General features: G+C 36.0%; 1 protein-coding gene across 1 annotated transcript; it reads right to left on the reverse strand.

The window, feature by feature from the left end:
- Positions 1-251: 251 nt before the first annotated feature.
- On the reverse strand, positions 252-21,405 carry LOC136828284 (uncharacterized). Its single transcript, XM_067086158.1, has 7 exons — positions 19,837-21,405; positions 14,606-14,826; positions 12,641-12,848; positions 11,097-11,231; positions 8,884-8,997; positions 8,308-8,409; positions 252-1,010 (listed from the first exon to the last, which is right to left on the reverse strand). Exons 1-7 carry the CDS (start codon positions 20,860-20,862, stop codon positions 750-752), a joined length of 2,067 nt encoding a protein of 688 aa, XP_066942259.1. The 5' UTR covers positions 20,863-21,405; the 3' UTR covers positions 252-749.
- Positions 21,406-22,771: the final 1,366 nt, after the last annotated feature.

Raw genomic sequence — 22,771 nt, forward strand, 5'->3', positions numbered from 1 at the left:
CTCCTGCAGTGGTAAGTCCAAGCAAAACGCCTCAGCTATCACGATTCTGTGTAAATTTATACAACTCTTACGGTTAACACCTGTTACATAACTCTCTCTCTCTCTAAATATAATAATTAACTTCTGTCTCTTGATTTTTCAAAGTTCTATGCTGTAGGAAACCAATGCGTACTCTTGAATACTTTTCCAATCAAGTTTGTCGTTTCAAAAAAGCCTTCGTTCATGTTTCTGGATGGAAATAAAGCACAGAATTTTTTAATACTCCGAGGAGATTTAATATTTACATTACAGACTGCAATCATGATGACTGCTTCAATCTCCTCATGATTTGTAAAGGAATATTAGAGTTGGATGATGCTTACAGCAGAGAGAGAGAGAGAGAGAGAGAGAGAGAGAGAGAGAGAGAGAGAGAGAGAGAGAGAGAGAGAGAGAGAAACCAGTGGGATGGTGGGTCAGTGTAAGGTGAGAACTACTACAATGTTCGTCTTGTATGCGCCATTGTGACTCCAACTAAAAGGTGCTGGGAAATTTTCTTTGAACCAATAATCTTAGCAAGAGAAAATACCCATTTACTGGCCTACATTCCTTTTACTTCATTTCAAGTCATCCTGTTGAGCTTCCCATCATTTTTTCATCATTAACAAAAAGCATTTGCATGCATAACCTCTGTTTTTTCCTCCTCATCATCCTATTTTCATCCTCTCTCAGAAACTGGTGTGACTTTATTCAAGACACATTCCCTTCTGTGCTCAGATCCTCAAGAAAACCATCTGGTATCCTAAGGACACCTCCTTTCCTAAGAGTGGGTCCAGGAAGGAGATATTGTCCTGGCTCTGGACTGGTTTCGAGAAGAAGAGCTGGAAGCCCAGACTCTCTAAGGTGTCAAGAAGGTCGACGTGCTTCTTGTACAGAGATGGGTCTCTCAGGGCCAGGTCGAGGTTGACCTCCAGACTGAGCTGCTTCACGTTCGATATCGCCTGAGGGGTGTCGTCTACTACTTGTTGAAGAACCTGCAAAAAAAAATAAATAAATAAAGTTCATGCCGAAGAAAGGAAGAAAACGGAATAGGAAAGCATAAGGGTGGGAGTTGACCATGAAAAGAGTGATCTATATTTTAACCCCATAGATCAAGGAAAACCGATGAAAGAGGAGGATCCCAAAGCTTGCCTTTAGGGTGTAAAAAGCCAGTCACTGAAGCATGCAATACAGGAATTTTCACACAGTAACGACTTGACAAAAGCGGACACAGTGAGTGGCGAAACTATGCCTTTTGTTCAGTGGTAGAGTGGATGATACACCAATTATCAGAGAGAGAGAGAGAGAGAGAGAACCACTTTATGCCTGGAGGAATACAACCCTGGGATAAAAAAAAAAGAGTAAAGTCACAAAATCAAACTAATTGCATGATATTTAATCCTACGAGATGAGTGACTGAAGAACAGAAACGTCACAAACTTTATGTGAAATGTATTTAATATTTTCCTTTAGCACAATTACAGACGCATTCCGTCTGCTGGCTTTCGATTCCTCGTTAACCTCTGCCACAAGAGCCCACACTCAAGTGAAGGTCACAGAGGAACGCACCAAATTAGGATCGCTAATGTCTGAAACGACGTAATGACGATTTAAATCCCAAATGTATTCGTTGACTTTCTAAGAGCTGGCACGTGATATAATTCTAGGAAACGCATCAAATACTGTTACAAAATCATTTATAAAATGCAATTGTATTATTATATTTTTATGTGTGCAATACAGATAGTATGCGAGTAATGAACTCCAGGTTTAACTGTCATGAAATCGTTAATGAGCAAAACAAGGCAACGTAATGAAGTTTGTACATTATGAATATTAGGCAGAATTACGGAATTACCGCCGTTATTTTTGACGGGACAGGAACACCTGTCAAATCCGCATTCTGTTCATCTCTCAAGATCTTAACGAATGCGTAGGGGGAAAGTGCATTACGTTATTTTCCGGCATCTGAATAAATTAATAGGGAGGTGGAATTATTCTCATAAAGAGGGTTAATGAAGTGAGTTAGATTTCCCGGTAATTAATGGCTTACTTCGAAGCGTAAGACATCACTAATGGAATCCTAATTGTGACTATACCTTAAAATAAAACAAGTAAAAAAATGCGCCGAAGTTTCTTCGGAGCAATCTAGTTTTCTGTACAGCGTATAATGCTCTCAGCCACGGCCCATGAAACTCTCAGCCACGGCCCATGAAACTTTCACCCAGGATCCAGTGGTGGCCTGTGTTGTTGGCGCTTATGGCGGTGCCAGACGCACGATCTTGGCTAACTTTAACCTTAAATAAAATAAAAACTACTGAGGCTAGAGGGCTGCAATTTGGTACGTTTGATGACTGGAGGCTGGATGATCAACATACCAATTTGCAGCCCTCTAGCCTCAGTAGTTTTTAAGATTTGAGGGAGGAAAGAAGAAGTGCGGACGGGCAGACAAATAGCCATCTCAATAGCATTCTTTCACAGAAAACTGAGACAGGAATTAATCAAAGCCGAGCTGATAATTCCGCTATTAAAGGGATCTTGTAGCCATATGTGGAAAGTGCTAAAACGCCATTAACTTGCCATGCAAGTCAGAAGAAAGAAAAATGTATTTATATAAATAAAAAATACATACGAAAACAGCACCGAGAGTTAGAAAAAAAATTATTATTTGAATACAAGAGATGTGATGCAAGTCAGAGAGAGTCCTTAATTATAAAAGAAGCGGTGCAAGTCAGAATAATATATATATATATATATATATATATATATATATATATATATATATATATATATATATATATATATATAATGATAAATAATATAAATAATATTGCCAAGACCAGGAAGAACATTCTTTATTGTACAAGCTTTCGAGGTATAAAACCTCATCATCAGGCTGAAAAAACCGACAAGGATGAGAATCAATAAAATTACAATAAAATGAATTGTCATAATAAATCTTCACGAAATATATAAAATGAACAAGTAAATACAAACTAAAAGGGTGAGACGTAAAATAACGAAAAATTAAAAACACAAACATAAAAATATGAAAATAAAACTAAAGTGAAATGTAAACAAACTACCACTCACAAGTAAAATATTTAACGACCTAATTGAGTACCTACTATGAAATTACACGATAGCTAGTTGAATACCAGACGAGTTGTTGTTCAATTCCGGCTTCATCTTTTTAATAGTCAGCGACTCTGAAATTAAAAGGTCCAGTCTATTTGAACAAAAAGACAGTACCCGAAAATCCAGGTCAGTGAAAGGATGGTCTTGTGTTAAACTGTGTTCTCTAATGGCAGAAAAGGGTGGTTTGGAAAGGGGAACTAGGTTTCTGGTATTCAACTAGCTATCGTGTAATTTCATAGTAGGTACTCAATTAGGTCGTTAAATATTTTACTTTGTGAGTGGTAGTTTGTTTACATTTCACTTTAGTTTTATTTTCATATTTTTATGTTTGTGTTTTTAATTTTTCGTTATTTTACGTCTCACCCTTTTAGTTTGTATTTACTTGTTCATTTTATATATTTCGTTAGTATTTTTGCTGAAGATTTATTATGACAATTCATTTTATTGTAATTTTATTGATTCTCATCCTTGTCAGTTTTTTCAGCCTGATGATGAGGTTTTATACCTCGAAAGCTTGTACAATAAAGAATGTTCTTCCTGGTCTTGGCAATATTATTTATCATTATATATATATATATATATATATATATATATATATATATATATATATATATATATATATAAACATATATATATATAAATATATATATATGTATATATATATATCATGTATATATATATATATATATATATATATATATATATATATATATATATATATATATATATATATATATACATACATATACACACGGCATGTAAGTCAGAATCAAAATAAATATATAAGAACAGCAATGCAAGTCAGATTATAAATAAATAAATAAATAATGCAACAATGCATGTCAGTATAATATATACACACAGTTATTCAAATGAGAAAAAACAATGAAATATTTGAACACAAGACTAATAATGCAAGTCAGAATATATATATATATATACATACGAAAGCAGAAATGCATGTCAAAAAAAGAAACCACATTTCTTAAATACAATCGTAGCATTCCGAGCCACGAAAAAAATATTCACTGCAAGTCAATAAAAAATAAACAAATATTTGCAAACTAAGCAATATTCCAATAAAAAAAAAAACTATGACAATGGCGCAGCGCGCTTCTATTTCAGCCGAGAAATCTAGGTACCGTAATTATATTAAAATTAGTCGGTAATTTTGAAATTAGTTCTGGCCATCCATTTCATAATAAGATGAAAGCGTCGCTCTGTAGGGGAGGGGTGGTTTTTAGGATTATCAATTAATGATTAATAATCAGAGCTCAAGTCTCGTTATGAAATATATAATTACAATTTACGTCTCTCTCTCTCTTTCTCTCTCCCCATCTCTCCTTCTCTTCCCTCTCATTCACTCTCTCTTTTACTCCCCATCTCTCTCTCTCTCTCTCTCTTACTCCCCACCTCCTCTCTCTCTCTCTCTCTCTGACATCCCATCTCTTCTCTCTCTCTCTCACTCCCCCCCTCTCTCTCTCTTACTCCCCACCTCCCTCTCTCTCTCTCCTCTCTCTCTCTACACCCCATCTATTCTCTCTCTCTCTCTCTCTCTCTCTCTCTCTCTCTCTCTCTATATATATATATATATATATATATATATATATATATATATATATATATATATATATATCCTTTTTTCTCTCTCTCTTACTCCCCATCTCTCCCCTCTCTTTCTCTCTGTCTCTATATATATATTTATATATATACACACACACACATATATATATATATATATATATATATATATATATATATATATATATATATATATATATATATTTATATATATATATATATATATACATATATAAATATATCTTTCTCTCTCTTTCTTTCTCTCTCTCTCTCTCTCTCGTTATCACAAATCTGCAGGTGACAACTCGTCGCTTTTCCCACCAAACGACATTTTCGCCACTTCCCCAAAATTCCCCATCCATTCACATAGCCTGAGAAAACATCTCGTTAACAGGATACTCCGGCAGCGGTTGATTGATAGATTTAGGTTAAGTTGGTAATCGGATCAAATTAAAAAAAATATTCATTTAGCGTCGTTCTCTTCCCGTCAGCGGTTGGCTTCTGATTTTCAATAAATAAATGAATAAATACATGAATAAATACATAAATAAATAAATAAATAAATTAATTAATTAATTTATTAAGTAAATAAATAAATTGAACTAGGTCCCCCAAAGTAAGATTTCAGTTGTCGGTGACTGCTTCATAATTTATCATCTAAGTTAATGTCATTGTCGCGTTTTTTTTTTATTGTTTGGTGAAAATCAATACCATTGTTAATCAAACAACCAGTCTTTAACAAATGTAACATTACTATTAATTACGGGATACAGTAACTGCCCTTTTGTATGAACCTTAGTATTTTCAACTAAATGTCCCTGCAATATGTACATGCAATTTATCAAAATCACCCAAATTTAATTCTATAAAGTATTTTAATTACTGAGGATAAATGAGCCCTTTTCTTGTGTGGAACTGAATACAGAAGTTAGGCCAAAAACCAAACACTGGGACCTATGAGATCATTCAGCGCTGAAAAGGAGATTGACAGTGAAAGGTTTGAAAGGTGTAACAGGAGGAAAACTCGCAGCTGCTATGAATCAATTGTTAGGAGAGGCTGGAAAGTCAGATGGAAAATAGAGAATATGAAAGGAGGTACTGTAAAAGAAACCAAAGGGGCTGCAGCTAGGGGGCAATGGCACGCTGCAAAGAACCTTAAGTAATGCGTACAGTGTACCCCGTGAGGAGCACAGACGGCACTACCCCCTAACGGGGTTTAAACACAAGAAAAATGTCTTATTTCCATCTTGAAAAGACCGTGATTGCTCTATGTTATCTTCATTAACATAAATATTATCAGCCAAATGTCTCTCTCTGTACTATCACAACAGACTATTGTTAATTCAAATCACTGAAAAGAAAACTAATCGGTATCATCAAACGTAAAAATTTCCACAATTCTAATGCCACGGTTTCAGTAAATTTCATTTTCTTGAAACTTTCGATTTCCAAATCAAATCTCCTTCTATCTAGTTGTCATTTCAAATCTCTGATCAAAAACTCTTCGGTATAGTCCAGCGCAATAATTTCCAGGATTCTAATGCCACGGTTTCTGTAAATTTCATTTTCTTAAAGCTTTCGATTTCCAAATTCATTCTCCTTCTATCTAGTTGTTATTTCAAATCTCTGACCCAAGACCAGTCAGTACAGTCAAACGTTAATATTTCCACAATTCTAATGCCACTGTTTCAGTAAATTTCATTTTCTGAAAACCCTCGGTTTCCAAATCAAATCTCCTTCTATCTAGTTGTTATTTCAAATCTCTGATCGAAAACTCTTCGGTATAGTCTCGGTATAGTCCAGCGCAATAATTTCCACGATTCTAATGCCACGGTTTCTGTAAATTTCATTTTCTGAAGACTTTCGATTTCCAAATTCAATCTCCTTCTGTCTAAGTGATAGTAAGCTGCGTAGCTCCTCAGTCAAGTTCGTACACAACATTCATCTCCACTCATGGAAGACACTTTAACCACTATACAAAGAACTCGTCACTCATCGATTTTTTAATATTTCTTATATGACTAACGCAAAAATTTTATGAAAATCTGTCTCTGGTTGTTAGGAAGAATCCAGAGGTCCACAACAAGGCCTCTTATCCCTTTCACACCAGTTCTTCATATCAATCATTTCTGGTTCTTCCTATCAATAATTTCTGGTTCTTCCTATCGATAATTTCCAGTCTTCCTATAACTAATTTACAGTCCTTCCTAACAATAATTTCTAGTTCTTCCTGTCAATAATTTCTAGTCCTTCCTATCAATAATTTCTAGTTCTTCCTATCACTCATTTCTAGTTCTTCCTGTCAATCATTTCTAGTGATTCCTATCGATAACTTCTGGTTCTTCCTATCAATAATTTCTAGCTCTTCCTGTCAATAATTTCTGGTTTCTCCTATCAATAATTTCTGGTTCTTCCTGTCAATAATATTTAGTCCCTCCTGTCAATAATTTCTAGTCCAATCAAAAATTTATTCCTTCCTATCAATAATATCTAGCCCTTCCTATCAATAATTTCTAGTTCTTCCTATTAATCATTTCTGGTGATTCCTATCAAAAACTCCTAGTCCTTCCTATCAATAATTTCTGGTCCTTCCTATCAATAATTTCTAGTTATTCCTATCAATAATTTCTAGTTCTTCCTATCAATAATTTCTAGTTCTTCCTATCAATAATTTCTAGTTCTTCCAATCAATAATTTCTAGTTCTTCCTATCAATAATTTCTGGTTCTTCCTATCAATAATTTCTGGTTCTTCCTATCAATAATTTCTGGTTCTTCCTATCAATAATTTCTAGTTCTTCCCATCAATAATTTCTGGTCCTTCCTATCAATAATTTCTGGTTCTTCCTATCAATAATTTCTAGTTCTTCCTACCACCCGTCTCTGCCTCTCTTTGCTATAACGATCTAAAGGCAGCATTCGATGACGCCTTTTGCCGAACGCAATATCTCATCAACCTATTGCTTCCAGAGAAGCGTCACAGCGTAAGTTGACTTGACTTTTCCATCTCGCGCGTAGCATCACGTGACGTATAACTCATAACTTCTTCTTCTTCTTCTTCTTCCCGCGGATGCTGACACCCGTTGCGCAACGTCATACCTAAAAGATCGCTCCGCTTTGAAGCCACGTCGTTTTACGCTTCTGGAAAAACTGCGGTGATGGAAACCCATCATCGGAGCCTCACGCTTCTCCAACTTCAATCCACATTTATTCTTGGAAGGGGAAGCCAGGATCCAGGGTAGCCATCTACTTATCTACGTTTTTCAAAGCTCGGGGATTTGTGGAGTTTTCTTTCTTCGTTGTATCGTACACTTACGTAAACCCACTCCTGTTGTTGATTATAATCTGTATACACATTCACATAGACGCCTGCTTACACATGTACAAAGACACACATACACTCACACACACACACACATATATATATATATATACATATAAAGTAACTGGGTAAACGGCTTAACAAAATTTAATTCTTCATATAATAACTTAGCTCGATTGCGTTAGAGAGAGAGAGAGAGAGAGAGAGAGAGAGAGAGAGAGAGAGAGAGAGAGAGAGAGAGAGAGAGGCTTACCTTCCACACATCGCTTCCTGTACCCAATCTCATGTAAGCGATTGGCGTCGTCTCGTGCCCAAAATGATCTAATATGGATGAAAGCGTAAACAGACGCAGTACCTGGAACATATATATTTTACTGGATCAGGATTTAACACAAGGGAATATATTATAGATACTGTATATATATATATATATATATATATATATATATATATATATATATATATATATATATATATATATATATATATATATATATATATATATATATAATGAAGTGACCTTGGTTCACAAGCGTATGTGATTCTGTAAATTACTAGCCATGCACTCTTTTGTGAATCAAGTCTACTATTTTTTTTTCTTTTTTGAATTTTAAATGAAGAGTTTCATGTTACTCAATTGTCAGTGAGCACTTTGAACCAAACAAATTTTAATCTTAATCCAATTTTCAAGGAACACACAAAATCAAAATTCGATTACATGAAAAGTCTATCAAACAATCCGTCCAAATCCCTTAGAATCCAATCTAAAAGTTTCACCATGGCTGCCACATTTCACTTCATACCTGACCTGCTTAATGACTTCTCTCACCTGGCCATTGACCTTCCTGGTGGTATTCGCGTCTGACAGACCGACGCTGTAGAAGTGGATGCCTCTCGTATGGTTGTGGTTCCCCTGTTCATCAGTGGGGTCGAAAACATATACCTGAAAGATACTCGTATTTACAGCTCGGATGGAGGGGTGTGAAGGTTTCATTATCGCGTCCTGGCAACCTACTGCCAAATAAGCTGACGAACTGGTACATTGCCAGGGCATGATGATGGACAATTTAGGATCGTTTGTCTGTTGTTTTAGGTGATATTTTGTTATATGATTTTTAATCATGACTATAACTTTAATTCTTTAAAGTATTCATTACTCAAGCAAGGAGACTATTTTTGATTGTTTATTTGCATGCCTATCTGTTAGTTGCAAAGATAAAATAAAAAGATATTAATGTGTTTTTGCGGAAATTTTCACCAAATATTGGCCCTGCAACCAGCAACGAGTGATTGTCTTTTGGGAGGGATGCGAACTGAAGTTTTTGAAGATAAGGAACTTTTTTTTGGGTGGGTACCATGCTAAGCCTTGCCGGAGGTTTGCGGCCCCCGAATTATAGTATCTGCTTTCCATCTGTAATTCTTTATAGGTCTACGGAATTCGTCGAAAGAGAAACCGAAGAAGAACAACAAAAACTATATTGTATGTTGCTCTGCTCATAAAGTTACAGTTATCTCTGAGAAAAAATTTGTTGCATTATTCAACCCTCTTTGTTCTGAGAGAAACAACGTTCTATAAAGTTAAAATGTTGTTTTGCTAAAAAATTTACAATTACCTAAGAAAAAATGTTGTTCCATTAGTCAACCCTCTATATTCTGAGAGAAACAACGTTCTCTAAAATTAAAATGTTGCTTTGCTCATAAAGTTACAATGATCTCCAGGAAGAAATGTTGATTCATTATTTAACCCTCTATATATTCTGAGAGAAATAACGTTCTCTAAAGTTAAAATGTTGTTTTGCTCATAAAGCTACAATGATCTCCAGGAAGAAATGTTGTTTCATTATTTAACCCTCTATATATTCTGAGAAAAACAACGCTCTCTAAAGTCAAAATGTTGTTTTGCTCATAAAGTTACAATGATCACCAAGAAAAATGTTGTTTCATTATCTAACCCTCTATATTCTGAGCGAAACAACGCTCTTTTAAGTCAAAATGTTGTTCTACTCCAAGTTACAATCACCTCTAAGAAAAAATGTTGTTTCATTATTTAACCCTCTTTATTGTGAGAGAAACAACGTTCTCTAAAGTTGAAGTAGAAGACTACTGAGCGATTTCTGTGATATCAGCGAGCAACTCAGCCCAATCAAATTCATTTACACAAAATTTTAAGGCATCAAAATTACAATATCATAAATCACTGAATTTATAGATTTAACCCAATTCTGTTACATAACCTTCATGTAAGTCGTGCATTTGACCGAGAATTAATATCAGTAACTTTAATCTACGTCGTAATAAAACATTAAGTAATAGATTCCTCATGAAGACAGGCTATTACAAAACCGTCTATTCTTTGGAATAATGTTTTAACTTGGAAGACATATTCTTTATAAGACGTAAAAAGACCCATCGCAGATCAAGAACCCACTCGATATTATACATGGTTGCGTATATTACCTGACGAAATTCTAAGGAACAATAATAATATTATAAAAAACATAGAAACAATTGCACAATGTTACCTGACTCCAGTATCATTGCAGACACCTTTAAAGCGTGTTCAACAGATGTAATACTCGTCTATGCTTTGCATGAGGAATTAGGAAATGATGTCATGAGCTGAGATTAGAACATGGGGGGGGAGGGGTGGGAAAGGGAGGGGAGGGGAAAGGAAAGCTATTATAAATGGCACTGGTCTTTAGAAGTGAAGATAACGATTTCATAGCCCTTTCCACTAAGTAGGTCATTCACTTCTCTGGCTTCATGCATGCAATATATATATATATATATATATATATATATATATATATATATATATATATATATATATATATATATATATATATATATATATATATACATATACTTACAAGGTTGCTTGCTTAATGGCGGAACTATGCCGAGAGTTAAGAATTGATTGATGCAATTATTAAATGAGAGAGAGAGAGAGAGAGAGAGAGAGAGAGAGAGAGAGAGAGACTGAGCCATGTTTGCCTACGCTTCCCAGGACTGAAGCGTAAACCCAACGCAATATTTGCCCACCTCGCATCCTATCGCCTCCATGGCTTCCTCGAAGATCCATTCGGTCCCGCGGCCGAAGGAGTAAACAAGGCAATCAGTTCTCTGCGGAGCCACGTCGCTGTCCAGACACAAGGCCCTCTCGTCCTCCATCATGTCCTGCGACGGGGAAACTCGATAATGAGAGAGAGAGAGAGAGAGAGAGAGAGAGAGAGAGAGAGAGAGAGAGAGAGAGAGAGGGGGGCGCTGTACTTGTAATCAGGACTGACTGGTATATTTACCATCGATATCTATTTATTTATATATGTATTGTATGTGTGTATATATATAATATATATGTATATATCAATAATATATGTATATATATATATATATATATATATATATATATATATATATATATATATATATATATATATATATATAAATATAATCACTCATAATTTGTCTTCGAAAAGTGTCGCTTTAGTACAGAAAATCTGAAACTATACCAGCCAAGGTTTTTTTTTTTTTTATCCTAAACAGTACTTAAATACTTTAAGATTCGCCCAACTGTCAAATATATTGTCCTATAGCGAATATTAACGAAAAAGTGGGTAGTAAAATCTGGAAATCGACTCCTGCTACCTCTAAACCACCCGTTCGTGGACTTAATTCATACTTAAGTTATACAGTAATGCAATTCGAATAACTATAATGAAATACAAAGTCCTTTTCACAAGACATTAATTAAGTGCGAGAGAAGAGACTAAAACTTTCAAGTCAGCTACCAGACTAAATTACTTCTTTTTAATGGGCTAAGGACTAATTACTCAAGCAACTGCAAGTCGTTCTTTTTTAGAGTGATAGCTACACTCCATAAAATCTGTTGGTGGTGGATAATATTCATTCATAAAATCTCTTACAAAAACTGCTCGACAATGGAAGAGGGTAGGACCCAATTGCAAGTCTTCTCTTATCTGTTTTAGAAACCTGTTTTACTGACCCCCAAAAGACCTCTTCGGGAGAAGTTTAAATTACTTCCGAATTGGCCGGTATGAGGAGGGGGGAGGAACTATCCACAGTTTTGATCAAGGCTTTCTTTGTGGCATGTCTTTGTTGTGGAGTAAAACATTCTATATATATATATATATATATATATATATATATATATATATATATATATATATATATATATATATTTTATACATAAATACATATGATTACACTTACATGTGACTTGTTTATCACACATCAATACTGGCGAAAAAAAAACTAAGAGTCTGGGTGTACGTTCTGACCGGTTTCGACTCTATTTCCAAGTCATTAGCTAGGAAATAAAGTCGAAACCGGTCAGGAACTACATACAGTCTCTTAGCTTTTCACCTGTGGTGATGTGATGTGAGTGTGCGTATATATATATATATATATATATATATATATATATATATATATATATATATATATATATATATATATATATATATATATATATATATTATTGTCGAGACATTGCTGAATATATACAGCAATATCTCTCTGACTCCCGACAGAAAACTCCAAGATTACGAAGACCCAGAATCTCTTACCAGCTTCCAGTTGAAAGTTCCCCCAATCATTTCCACCCGTTGGCAGAGCGGCTGAGGACGAGTTATTGTCCCGTGCAGCTTTTTTATTTCCTCGGCGTATTGAAGACGGTCAGGGTTTTCCAGAAATTTCGTGATCCAAGATGGCGGCGACCCTGCGTCCGGAACCCCCTCTATTCCACCGTACTCTCTTAGCCAGTTCCAGAAAATCCTGGAAAGCATGAGAAATTGTTTTTTTTTTTTATTTGTAGGGGTGAGTAGCAATGCGTTCTTTTATTTTGGATTGCAGTAACAGTGTATATATCGTATGTATGTATATGTGCACGTGTGTGTGTGTATATATATATATATATATATATATATATATATATAAATATACATAAACATACTGTATATTTATATATATATAGAAACATATATTATTATATTATATACAATATATAAATATATATATTATGAATATAGTATATATACATATACATACATATATAAATATATATATATATATATATATATATATATATATATATATATATATATATATATATATATATAATGAGAAAGAAAACCCTTCTTTTCTTTTCCAGTAAGGTTAAAACGACTAAAACCCACATCTCTAGAATTTAAGAAAATCACAGGAAATTCCCGCATGACAGCCATACCTTTTAAGAAGCCTTTTCCCATCAAAATAAAAAATAATTGCATGAAATACTGCCACGGTCTTATAAATATCCCTTCGATCCATTCTCATTCATCATGAAAGGAATAAAAGATATTCCAATACGACTCCGATTCCCTTTGGAACATTTTCCTTCCATACGAGACAGATTTCCAAATGGGATTCATATCAGGTTCGTCAGATTCAGTGTAAGATAAAAATAAATCCAGTTTCTTTTGCTTTAGGATGGGAGAGGTGTATGAAACGCCTGTTTTCGTTTTGGTATATTTTTCGTCATTTTTCGTTCTCGGGACTCGACGGGACTATTTTCCTGTTTTCGTCCATTTTCTACTCTGAGATGTCGAGTGAATTTTACATCTTTGTCCGTTTACCTAATTGAGATTTGACCTAACTTTTACCCTTCTCGTCCATTTTCCTAACTGACATTCAACAACTCTTTTTACCCATTTCGTCCATTTTCCTAATGGACATTTAACAACTCTTTTCGTCCTTTTTCCTAACGGACATTTAACAAATCTTTTACACCTTTTCGTCCATTTTCCTAACTGACATTCAACAACTCTTTTTACCCATTTAGTTCATTTTCCTAATGGACATTTAACAACTCCTTTCGTCCTTTTTCCTAACGGACATTTAACAAATCTTTTACACCTTTTCGTCCATTTTCCTAACTGACATTCAACAACTCTTGTAAATTACCCTTTCGTCCATTTTCCTAACTGTAATTTAACATCCCTTATAAATTACGCATTTCGTCCGTTTTCCTAACTGTAATTTAAAACATCCCATATAAATTACGCCTTTTGTCCGTTTTCCTAACTGTAATTTAACATCCCTTATAAGTTAAGCCTTTCGTCCGTTTTCCTAACTGTAACTTAACATCCCTTATAAATTACCCCTTTCGTCTATTTTCCTGTATTTTAACATCCCTTATAAATTAAGCCTTTCGTCCGTTTTCCTAACTGTAATTTAACATCCCTTACAAATTACCCCTTTCGTCCATTTTCCTAACTGACATTCAACAATTCTTTTTACCCATTTCGTCCATTTTCCTAATGGACATTTAACAACTCTTTTACACCTTTTGTCCATTTTCCCCCCCTCGGATTTAACATGAATTCCGCCCATTTTCCTCCCTGGGATTTAACATAACGTTTACCACTTTCGTCCATTTTCCTCCCTGCCATTTAGCACGGCTTTGAAACTTTCCTCCATCTTAATAAGACTCGTCTCGCCATTTCGCCTAGTTCCCATTAGAGAAAAATAGAAACCGCAATGGCGTTCGTTACCCTTTTCGTCCATTTTCCTCTCTGGGGTTCCCCAGGGCCAGGTTGACAGCCATGTGCCAGAAACCCTTTGTCGAGTTGACTTCGGGGACGGAGATGCGATCCGGCAGGAGACTTGCAACGGCTGCCCTCGCCACGGTCTTCATGAGGCCCCCGTCCATTGAGAGGCCAAGGGGACTTTGCCCCAGGGGTGTGACTTCGCCTGAGACGGCGGGGTCGTCTGTCTGTTGGAGATACACGAGGGATTTATTATTATAGTTGACATATATAAATATATAATGATATATAATATATATATATATATATATATATATATATATATATATATATATATATATATATATATATATATATATATATATAAATTACACAAATTACACAGGAGAGAATCCACAATGGCGTAAGAAAGGCTATTGGGTACATATGTATATATATATATATATATATATATATATATATATATATATATATATATATATATATATATATACATATACTGTATATGCTATTTGGACATATTTTCTTTCTTATGCAATTGCTATTAAAGTCAGTGGCACTATTTGCAGAGACTATCTTTTGATTTAGACTTTGAATCTGTCAATACTTCTTTTTCTCTTCGGGTAAGGAATAAAGAAGGATTATTCACGTTTGCTTCCATTTACTTTTTTATAGTCGACGTCTTCAGGACTAAATTTCAAATGTCGTTTTTGATTGAGCTGGTTTTATCCCAGCACGGGCTCTTGGTCATAAACAGTTTCATAGAAACATGCGGACTTAAGAACTAATCCTTAAATGTAAAGTATGACGTCACTGGAATGATGAGTTTCTATTGGTTGGTGGGTCTCATCCGTACAATATATTAAATTTTACTATCAATTTACGGACTCGTCTTCTCAAGGGGCGACTTTTTTCATAAAGTATCTAGCATTTTTAAAACTGGAGATACAGAATACGTTAGGAAAATATAATTCATCCCAAAAGTATACATAAGTTTTTTTTTTCCAGATTCCTCACCTCCATGAATTATAAGTAAAATGTGTTTGGGTGAAGTTGACGAGGCTTGATGGCTACATCCAATGTAGTTATACTAATTCTGCTGATGCAGACGAATGTGAACAAAATCCACTTCATAATCGCCTTTCTCCTACCAAACATTCCCGACACGTCCTTCTAAAAACCAGCAAACATCAGGGAAACGGGTAGCAACATGGTGAAGAACTAGGCCATTAGTCTACGTCGAGATAAGAGAGCTCTTTCTAAGTCTGTGGACGGTTATACATCTGGCAACGCGCGCTTGCTCTACTTCCCGCGTAAACCTTTAACAGAAACGGAAAATAACCGGATTCTTTTGGTGACAGCGCCATACAATTCTGCGTCATTTGAGTTCCCGGAAATGTAACAAAGTAACGGAATACTACGACAGAGCTTGAAGCTTCATACTTTATTTGATGCCACGTCCTAAGCACGAAAACTGTAAAGGGGATGACTGAAATGTGCTGCAAGTAATAGGCGTTCTTCGTGGAAAGACCACCAATCTCTCGCTGGCTTAAAGTTTCCATCAAACTCTAGAAAATATTCTCTAAACTAGAGGTTCTTGACCTTGGGGGGCTCGCGCGGGGCGTCTGCAATTTCCGGGGTGGGGGGGCGAGCCTTTGGGAAAAATAAAAAATTCTCTAATAATACTCGTTATTCTCTTAACAAGAGTCGCTAAGAAGCAGTGTCAAGTATCTCAATAAATCATTCCCAAAAGAAAAAAAAAAAAACTTTTTTATTCATTTTCCTTTAAATCTGGAAGGGAATTTTACTCACAGATGCAAGGGGGCCGTGGAGGGAAGGACCAACTCTTATAGAGGGGCCGTGCTAATAAAAAGGTTAAGAACCACTGCTCTAGACCGAGGTTGCTATTGGATGCCGACCTTTGTGTGGTCGAACCGGGTGAATGAAACGGTGGAATTTTTAATACAAAACTACATGAAACGAAATTCTGAAAAGGAAACGTTCCAAGATGCTTATTTCTACCTTCTCTCCCAGACACGCACTTTCAGACCAGGCTTTCAAGAAAGCTCCCGGTCACAAGTGTGGTTTGCGCATGCGCGTTCCCGCCTCAGGGATTCGTCACTTGGTATTATGGAAAGTGAGGAAAAATACTTTCATGCAGGATCCCGCACTTTATAGATTACTTTACGGAACTACTAAATGGCAAACTACATGAATTATGGAAACGTTTTAATTAATACGACAAAGGTAATTTCATTATTTTCACCAAGTTTTCCTCAATTCGTTTTGATATCATAGTTTTCTCTGCGCTCCAAAACAATTCATTACATATTAATTTGCGTCTATATTAATTCAGAACTAATAATCAAATTCCAGTACGTATAGAAAGAATGACCTACATTTACAGACAAATTTACGTTAAATGGAATGAACTATAAATACAAATATGATAAGAATAAAAAACTAATGCTACAAGGTTAAATATAAATTGTTTCAGTGTATATAAATACAAACCTAAGCAAGTAGAAATGCAGGCATAGACAGATAATATATATATATATATATATATATATATATATATATATATATATATATATATATATATATATATATATATATATATATATATATATATATATATATATATATATATTATATATATATATATATACATACACACACACAAATACTGCCCATATGATCCTTTTGAAATACTCGTCTCGAATTTCAGACAGCACTTTTCGTCAGCCCAGCTGACTTTATATTACAAAAAGTCGACAAAGAAACTCACTTATCTTTCAATGACGCGACTTCCCATTGGCTTACTGCCCACGCCAGTAAACTCACGTGTTTAGACTTAGGCAGTTACGCTTCCATTCTCTCAGACTGACGCTTTGCGTTCAAGTTGCTTTCTCATGGCCAGTCCTTGTGGTAACTCGCGTCGGAGAGTTGCCATTAGTTGCTTTTTTGCGGAAACTCGAACAGTTACAAATGACTGGACGATGTCTGGACGTCAGTCATTCTACATACAAATATGTATGCATATATTCAAACATCAGGTTTGCAGCTCTCGAAATTATACAATTCGCCTTACCGCCACCTTGTTTTCTCCTTTTTATCTATTTTTGTTTTATTTTGTATTTTTCTCTCCTTGTTTCAATAGTTTCGTTTTAGCTCCCGTCTGGGTAGGTCCTTCTTTTAGTATCGTGGTGTCTCTGATATTTTTAAAAGAATTAGTATTTTAAACGAGATAACACTGTAGTGTTTTTAATTAGATGTTATGATAAACGTTTTTATGATTAATTATTGAGTCAACTCGCTGCATTTTAGCCTTGAAAATGCAACAATGTGGTTAATGAAACGTCGGCATTAGGATAAACTATCAAATATATATACATATATATATATATATATATATATATATATATATATATATATTTATATATATATATATATATATATATATATATATATATATATTTCTTGGGCTGACGCTTAATATCCTCAACAGATATCACTCCACCCAATGGCGGACTTTCATCATGAGCTTCCGCCAATCACCGTTAGGCTCAGTGATATCAGCTGCGGATTTTTACATAAAAGGAAAAAACTACATTTTCATTTGTGGTCAATGCCTTTTGAGCAGAGCTTCTCCCAGCTTTATTTTCGTTTGAAAACATAACTTCAGTAGTACCCTAGAGTGTATTTCTAACCAAATTCTGTATAGCCATTTCACTTTACATCAGCGATTTCCTGGGAAGTCCCGTAAATGCTGCGGCTTTCATAATAAATAAGTAAAAAAAATGTGCCGATGTTTCTTCAGCGCAACCGAGTTTTCTGTACAGCCACTACAGCGAATAATCAAGGCCACCGAAAATAGATCTATCTTTCGGTGGTCTCGGTACAATGCTGTATGAGCCGCGGCACATGAAACTTTGACCACTGCCCGGTGGTGGCCTGTCCTATATCGTTGCTAGAAGCACGATTATGCTAACTTTAACCTTAAATAAAATAAAAAGTACTGAGGCTAGAGGGCTGCAATTTGGTATGTTTGATGACTGGAAGGTGGATGATCAACACACCAATTTGCAGCCCTCTAGCCTCAGTAGCTTTTAAGATCAGAGGGCGGACAGAAAAGGTGCAGACAGATAAAAGCGCGGACGGACAGACAAAAGCCGGCACAATAGTTTTCTTTTATAGAAAACCGAAAAAGGATTTTTGCTGTAGATACTAGGTGAGTGAAAGCGGGTGAACAGACAGAATTTATTGACAAGGAGAAGAAGCAAAGCTGTGCTGCAAGAAACGAACAAACCAATCACTTGCCTGGTATTTTTTGCCAAACCTCGAGAACTCTTGACGGATCTTAATCTTACAATCAGATGCTGCTGACTCACTACTACAATGCTTCATGTTGCTTCTTACCTGATATTTGCTGATCCTTTTGTACATTTTCTTTTTGTCACATTTTGCGACCAACTCCAAAAGTTCACTATATGGGGAAATGGCTCTTGATACGCCGTCTATACTTAGGTAGACTTATTTGCAAAAATACGCGGGCAAGTAAGTTAACCCAGCCATATAATACATTTATAACTGTTAGGTTACTTAATCGTTGGCTTCTTCAAACACTGCACCAATGAATATAACTCAAATTTCATTCTTATGGAGAATTTAATATGTATTTACCAAAAGTCTTTTGCTGAACTGCGTTCACCACCATATTCAATCATTTCTGAAGTGTGTTCTTCAGTACATTTTAAAGTCCTTAATTTGTCTGTAATTTCATATGTCCTGTTCCTCGAGTGGCTCTTCACTGTTCCTCCTACTGTTACTGAAAATTCCACCACAACAGACTTCTTTCCATAAAACTGCACACACAAGAAGTGCATACTCTTAGGTACTAAAACCTTAGACCATCAATGATAAAAGTGACAATAAGAGCTGTCTATAAAAACGTTTTATTGCATAAAAAATAATATACACTTAATGTTCTATGCTAAGTTGACATTTGTACAAAATATCGTCCCTTGAAAAGGTGCTGGAAATGAATTGTCTCTAGGCGCAGCTATAAATCACTGCTATTAGCAGTTGAAAGATTGTCCCACTTCTGCATACCCTAATCCAAAAGAATCTCATTTCTTTCAACGTTAAAAGTTGGTCAACATAAATAACTTGCATTTATGCAAAACTACAAAGAAAGAATGATAAATACGGTGCAATACTTTTTATAGGCCTACCTTACTGACGTTTCTCTCCCTAACAGTTTCATGAGGTGAAGAGTTTGAATGACTGTTCATGGCATTTGATTTCTGCTTAGGTCTCGTAGAAATGCCTCCCCCCATGAGTATAGGGGCCATATTTGATATGAGACCACCTAGAGATGAAGTTCCCCCGGCAGGGTCTGTCTCTGAAAATCCAGCACTTAGTCCCTGACCAACAGCTTTCAGAACGGCAGGTCCCAGTCCGTTCATTAAAGAATGCAAAGGACCTGCACTATCACCCTCGAATGTTTTTGAGTTGGACCTCCCTTCTGCACTGTAACTTTGACCTAAGGCCCCTGCAAGTAAGACAGGTGCTAAGCCACTGATCACAGACTGTATAGGACTCTCACTTTTTTCAGAGTGAAGACCACCTGACCCAGAGTTTGAATTACCCAGTAAATTTTGTACAGTTCCTCCTATCAGAGCTGGTCCAAGTCCATTGAGAATGGACTGCATAGGGCTTTTGGCTTCTGAAGAAGTAGGTGATCCGTTATTTTGATTTTTCGAAGATAACCCACTTCCAATGACACTTGCCATCAGCAATGGACCAACACCACTCACAAGCGAATGTATGAGATCGGGCTTCTGTGAACTGTGAGAACCATGTGATCCATTTTTTTCCTTATCTGATATCTGAGAGAATCCATTCGACAGCAGGTTCGCTCCCATGTTGCTGATCATGGAAAACATGGGGTTGGAGTCTTTAAAATCAGAATGACCTTCACTTGTTCCCAGAGATTTGGACAATAGCAGAGGTCCTAGGCTCCCCATAAAGGACATCAACGGACTGCTATTAGCGTTTTGTGACTGTGTCTTACTATCTGTATTGAAAGCTAATGAAAACAGCGAGGGGCCATATTTCGATACAAGTGTTCCTAAAGAGTTTGCATCCCCAAGTGGACCTTTGGAATTCATCTTGGGCGCGTTTTCTTTGATCCTTTTGGTCTCTCTCTCTTTATCTTGCTTGTTTGTGTTAGCTACGCCAGATGTGTCTGACTGCATAATTTCTGAGTCTGTGTTGTTTTGGCCAACTCGGTCAGTGGCATCCTTTGCCTCGGCTGATTGGTTTCCCCAACAGCAAACTTATTCACGTCAGCATCAGATTGGACACCTTCTTGGTCTCCTCCTTCAGACATGAACTTCTTCGCTTCAACAACAGCACCAATAACTGATCCAATGATCGACCCCGGATTGAGACCGGTCTTCCTTTTCGTGGAGTTCTCCATGAGCCCCATCAAGTCTACCAGATTGGTCTGGGAGAGATCGGGCGGTTTGAAATTACTGTTAACAAAACCGAAAGAAAGTTCTTGAACATTAGTATCCGGCTGCTCTTCTTCTTTCTTAGGCTTGAAGATCTTCCACGCGGGAATGTCAAAATGCTTGTTTTTGTAGCCGGTTTCGTAGAGGCGTTCGTTTTCCTTCATTTTCTCCCACTCGACTGGCACGAAACTTTCTGTGGCTGCAGATGTCTTAACCTTCTGCTTCGTTTTAGCGGTCATTGCTACATTCGCTCTGAAAGGCTGCATGGTAGCGTCAGTTTTCTTCATGTTATTTTCAGAATTACGACCTTTGACTTCCTTCCTGTCAGCACTGTGCTTGGGAGACAACGAATGCTGTTGGACCGCTGATGACCACTTCTGAGGAGAGTCATACTGGGCAATGACTGTAGGCTGGACCTTCTGCTGTGGCGTCAGTGGCTCTGAGGGCATTGCGGTGTCTCCTTTCAGTTCCTGTGGAGTTCTTGTGCCCACGAGGAGAAGGCTGAAAATAGAGAAACGTGATGGGCATGAGAGGTTTCTTGAGTTTTATTTTTATAAAATGAAACATATGTATAATTAGAAGTAAAGTTTGCACTATAAAAAATGGTTGCTCTAACACTATAAGACTGGGAGCTGGTCCAAATCATAAAATGTAAAGAAACATGATAAACATTATGTTAACGATTAACACCTAATTAAGCATAAAAAATTGACTGCAACCCTCAGTTAATAAATTTACTTAACATTCAGTGATTTCAAAATAAGATTATTAACGGGGGTCACTCAAAACATAGGACACTGTGGACACATCAAAATGTTTATATCCCTCATTCAAAGCAGAATAGCAACAATTAACACCACTTACATATTTAGGGCTGTGACAATCCTCGAACCATCCGGCCAGTTTTACATTGTTAATCACATCAAAACCTCTTCCTAAATTATACCATATATTCCTTTCATTCTTTTGGTAATTTATAATTGAAAAATAAATTTACTGGTCCGCTGGTATGGTCGCTAGCGTCGTGACATGCCGCTCAGATGTCGCGAGTTCGCGCTCTGTATCATGATCGGTTACTGCCGCAGTGTGGGGTTGAAACTAACATATTCCTTGGAGGCTTGAATTTCAAGTCAGTGACCCCTTTGGTGTACTTGTTCCATATGAATAGGTTTCATCTACCGAAATAATAATTAATAAAACTATATATTGCTATTATTGCTAGTGTCGCCGTCGCTTTCAACTAATTCTGCGAGAGTGCTTCGAATCTAATTGCAGGGCGGGTGCTAGACAGGGCATTGGCGCACTGTAATCGAATTACCTGTCCTTCGGTTTGTTCTCAGAGGTCCTTAATTCATTTCCATTATCAATTTACCAATAATCGTTCCATTTTCAATGTTTAATATTTACAGCTCAGGGTCTTTCCTTTATTTGGATAAAACATTAATTGTTTCACTCTCACCTTTGCTTCTATTCTAGAGCTATTTGTTTATGTTCAACAAAATTTTGTTAACGATTGCTACTTTGAACGGTAACTTCAAAAGTCGCTAAGATATATGTACATAAATGCAAACATATATATATGTGTACACACGCACACCTACACCATATTCATATATACATATATATCTATGTGTGTATAATATATATATAT

The sequence above is a fragment of the Macrobrachium rosenbergii genome, chromosome 42, assembly GCF_040412425.1.
Source record: "Macrobrachium rosenbergii isolate ZJJX-2024 chromosome 42, ASM4041242v1, whole genome shotgun sequence".
In the NCBI taxonomy this organism is placed as follows: Eukaryota; Metazoa; Arthropoda; class Malacostraca; order Decapoda; family Palaemonidae; genus Macrobrachium; species Macrobrachium rosenbergii.

What these genes read in the sequence shown, in the direction of transcription:
- LOC136828284 (XM_067086158.1), bottom strand. Translation starts at nt 20,862, where the DNA reads ATGCAGTCAGACACATCTGGCGTAGCTAACACAAACAAGCAAGATAAA. An exon ending in GAGGAAAATGGACGAAAAGG is followed by an intron (nt 12,849 to 14,605) that starts GTAACGAACGCC and finishes CATGCTTTCCAG; the next exon opens with GATTTTCTGGAACTGGCTAA. An exon ending in GAACTTTCAACTGGAAGCTG is followed by an intron (nt 11,232 to 12,640) that starts GTAAGAGATTCT and finishes TCCCCGTCGCAG; the next exon opens with GACATGATGGAGGACGAGAG.